Source organism: Ornithodoros turicata, chromosome 1, assembly GCF_037126465.1.
Source record: "Ornithodoros turicata isolate Travis chromosome 1, ASM3712646v1, whole genome shotgun sequence".
In the NCBI taxonomy this organism is placed as follows: domain Eukaryota; kingdom Metazoa; phylum Arthropoda; class Arachnida; order Ixodida; family Argasidae; genus Ornithodoros; species Ornithodoros turicata.
The window spans coordinates 100755383-100759775 of NC_088201.1; the positions used below are offsets into that span (position 1 = coordinate 100755383).

A 4393-nucleotide genomic window follows, 5' to 3' on the forward strand; every position below is an offset into this window, starting at 1 on the left:
GTTCAATTGTACTGTATGTTTCTTTTTTCTTTTTGTAAGTAGTTACGCAAGTAAACTGCGTAGGTTTGACGATTATGCTTCATGGATGTGTCATTACATTACCAAATTTTTGGCCAGTTCGACGTTTCGCTCCGCTCTTATACGTGAACACTGTCTCAGCTCATGAAAAAGGAAAGAAATGTTGCTGATTTTGTTCTACTCCTGGCACTGAAATAAATAATTTACAATTGTACTGTTTTTGTGTCTTTCTCTTTCTTTTTGTAAGTAGTTACGGAAGTATGTAAAAAAGAAAGAAATGTTGCTGCTTGTTCTACTCCTCACACTGAACTAAATCTTTTGAAATAATTATACTCTGTTTCTTTTTTTCCCTGTTTGTAAGTAGTTACGGAAGAAAATAATTGTACTGTGTGTGTGTGTGTGTGTGTGCTCAGTTTTTGTAAGTACAGAAGTACGTAAAAAGGAAAGAAATGTTGCTGATCGTTCTACTTTTTGCACTGAAATAAATCATTTGAAATAATCGTACTGTGTGTGTCTTCTTCGTTTTGTAAGTAGTTACGGAAGAAACTGTTTCGTTTTTGTAAGGGATTCCGGGACATTTGATCGAATGTCGTTTGGTCGAAAGCTGTTTGATCGAACGCGGGACATTTGGACGAAAGCCATTTGATCGAACACCGTTTGATCGAAACGGCAGCGGTCATGAAACAGAACATACAGACAACGTGACAAGATTAAGAAGCAATTCCCCAAGGCCCTGATACCTTCTGCATATTTCCGGCAGATATGTTGGATAAACGCAGCGAACCACATGCCTCACGTTAGCGTGGGCGTAGGAAAAAATTGTCCCAGTTTGCGGAGCATTTTACCAAATGAAATGTTTGCGCGTACTTTTAGCAATACGCTGAGGCAGTATCAGACACGAAAATATGAGAGTGGAGCTAAACGTCTAATTTTACTTTCAAAGCTCCTGCAAACGCAGTTTCAGCACTTAATGCAAATGAATAGCGAAAAAAAAAAAATGCACATCATCGGATCGCCTTCTGGATGCGAAAAAGTGGATTAGGATGAGGAATGTGTTTATGGGCGAGCGGATTACACAGAGTGGAATATTCCTTGGGATAACAGCATTTAGAACTGAAGCTTTCTTTTGTTGTTTTCTTCTTTTTTGTTTCATCACCGCTCCAAGTGAACGAATAAAAGAATCGATCAAACGACCTCTGCCGTCTCGATCAAACGCTGTTTGATCAAATGCCGACTATCCTTGACTTTGCTGACCAAGAGCGAGGGAGGCTCCGCCCCCAAATGGCGCGCCAATAGGAGGACTCGGGAGGCGGAGCGCTGCGGCCTCTGCTCTTGCCTAATAGATGGCGCATCGGTAGCGCTCGGCTCGGGATATGTGAGCCGCTGTCGTCTGCTTCTTCCGGTAGAGCTACGAACTTGGAGCCTCTGCTCTCGCGTAAGAGATGGCGCAACATTGGTGCTCGGTAAGGGCACGCGTGGTCGCCCTAATTTTGAGCCCGACCTTGAGACTGGCCGGTAACCTAAATTCCGATGACGCGGCGATTGCAAACCATAGTGCGTAGTTTTGATGATTATCCTTCATGGTTGTGTCATTACATTACCAAATTTGTGGCCAGTTCGACGTTTCGCTCCGCTCTTATGCGTGAACATTGTCTCAGCTCATGAAAAAGGAAAGAAATGTTGCTGCTTTTGTTGTACTCCGCGCACTGAAATAAATCACTTGAAATAATTGCACTGTGTGTTTCTTTTTTTCTTTTTTAAGTAGTTACGCAAGTATACTGCGTAGTTTTGACAATAGGCGCTTTTCAAAAATCTGCGCCATCTAGGTTCGGGGGTGGAAACTGCGCACAGGCGACGCGCGCGCGCCATTTTTAGGGCGAGTGCAGGCAGCTGACGCGAGCGTGAACTGAACGAAGTTGCAAACTGCTCTGCGCTACGACTTTTCTGTTCCACTGCTGCCTTGTCCTTTTTTATCTTCTCCTTGGCTACATTTCACCAGAATAGATCAAGCCAGTGAGTCCGATATGCCGTTGCATTGCTGCGTGCCTTGCTGTAACCAGCGTGGCGGGAAAGACTCCGATGGAAACAAGGTGTGTTTGAGACATTACTATCTTTGAGGGGAGGCACCAATGTTATTTCTGTGATTGAGACTAAAACAATGCCAACATGAGCAAGTTGGTGACGCATAATGAAGCTTTCTAACTTTCCTACGTCGAGTGAACACATTCTTCACCGCCTGCTAAGGCTGCTTGTAGTGCGACGCAAAATGCGACGTCTTTGTTCCGTGTTGCGTTGTCAGCAGTTATGAAATAAAGCCTGTTAAAGAATGTCATTAGGTCACCTGCTATATTTGCCTCCGCTTGTGTATGCTTTCTTTTCGTCTGATCTCTGGGAAAGTCAACTTAATACTGTTTTTCTGTTTTTCAGGTATCCTTCCTAGGATTCCCAAACGATTCCGCTTTGAAAAAGAAATGGATCGTCGCAATACGCAGGGATGAAGGCAAGCACTTCAAAGCGAACAGACATACAAAGGTGTGCTCAAAGCATTTTGTGGCAGCTGACTTTTTCTCAAACTATGTTTCGGGGACAAAACGGCTCAAGGAAGGCGCAGTGCCAAGCGTGTTCAATTTCCCGTCAAATCCTGCTGGGCCACGAAGGAAGCCTCCCAAAGACCGCGGTGCACAGAATACTTCCCGGTATGTACAGGAGCCAACAGAGGAAACGCATGGAATCACTGAACACCGTGAAAACTCTGGTACGGCTCCCGAACCAGAGTTATTGGGCACCAGAGTCATAGCTGATGACGTTGAGATGGGAAATTCATTCGTGGAGTCACAAGCAGCTACGTGCACGCCAGGTTATACTGAAATAACAAGCGTTGGAAACACTGAGAAGGATCTGGAAAAGGAACTACAGGAAGTGAAAGAGGAGCTTAGAGTTACAAACGAGAAGCTTTTGCGTAGCGAAAGAAAGACCAGATTCTTGGAAGACGAGCTGAAGCACACAAAGCAAGCGCTTTTGCGTGTCACCAGGGAGCTCGAACTGGCTCAGGAGACATTGAAGAAGCTTGAACGGAAAGTCGGAAGGCAGTTCTCGGTAGAACGTTTCAAGTCCAATGACGAAGACATGCGCTTTTATACTGGCCTTCTATCATACGCAGTGTTCACAAGTGTGCTAAATTTTCTTAACCCTGGCGAACATGGGGAAAACATCAAGGCCCGGTCTAGAACACAGACAGACTCTCCCAAGATGGGTAGACCAAGGAGCCTTACAGTTGAGAACGAGTTTTTTTTGTTCCTCGTGAGGTTACGGCTCGGATTGTTTGAAAAGGACCTTGCGGACAGATTTTGCGTGTCAACAGCCACAGTGTCCAGGATTTGCATTACGTGGACAAGTTATGCATTTATTCACCTGGCACAGTTACCTCTCTGGATGTCAAAGGAAAGAGTGCAGGAAGAAATGCCACCTGAATTCAAAGACAAGTACTCCGCAACCAGGGTCATCATAGATGCAACAGAAATCAAATGTCAGACAGCGAGTTCACTAGCTTTGCAGTCTGCGACATTCTCAACGTACAAGTCGGCGAACACTTTCAAGGGGCTGATTGGCATTTCACCTGATGGGACGGTCACCTTTGTGTCGAACCTTTTCCCCGGATCCATTTCTGACAAGGAATGTGTGAGGCAGAGTGGCTTCCTAACCCTCCCGTTTGATGAAGGAGATGTTGTCATGGCTGACAAAGGGTTCAGGATCCAAGAAATGTTGAACGACATCAAGGTTGGGCTTAACATACCACAATTTCTCACAAGAGGCCACTTTAGTGAGGCAGAAGTAAAAGAAACTGAAGAAATTGCTTCACTGCGAATACATGTCGAGAGGCGTATACAGCGTGTGAAAAGTTTTCATATCTTCGACAGGCCAGTCCCTCTCTCTCTGGGTCCCATCATAAATGAAATGTGGGTTGTTTGTGTCATACTGACCAATTTTCAATCTCCACTTTTGCGTTCTCTTGATGACTGATGAAATTTCAATGGGTGCTTTGTTCAAGTCATTAGTCTTACAACATTTTTACCGTGCACATAACACTATGTAGGTCACTCCTGATTTGTCTGTGAATGATGTGTGAAATACCCCCACCTGGGTGTTCAATGTTCTGTTAATAAATAAAGAGTGTGATAACTGAAACTCGAGGCTGTCTCTGTGGCAGTTGTGTAAGAAAAAAAAAACACAATTTAAAAAAACAAAAAAAGATTTTACAGTATGTTGTGTAAGAAACAGGTGCTACACCAAAAGTAGCTCCCACACAATCCACATTTATTGCACTACTTATTACACAATCCACACTCATTACACGATCCGCATATTGCACAAAAGC

General features: G+C 44.2%; 1 protein-coding gene across 1 annotated transcript; it reads left to right on the forward strand.

Annotated features, from left to right (window-relative positions):
- The first annotated feature begins 2042 nt into the window (after positions 1-2042).
- On the forward strand, positions 2043-4038 carry LOC135380210 (uncharacterized). Its single transcript, XM_064612496.1, has 2 exons — positions 2043-2108; positions 2446-4038. Exons 1-2 carry the CDS (start codon positions 2043-2045, stop codon positions 4036-4038), a joined length of 1659 nt encoding a protein of 552 aa, XP_064468566.1.
- Positions 4039-4393: the final 355 nt, after the last annotated feature.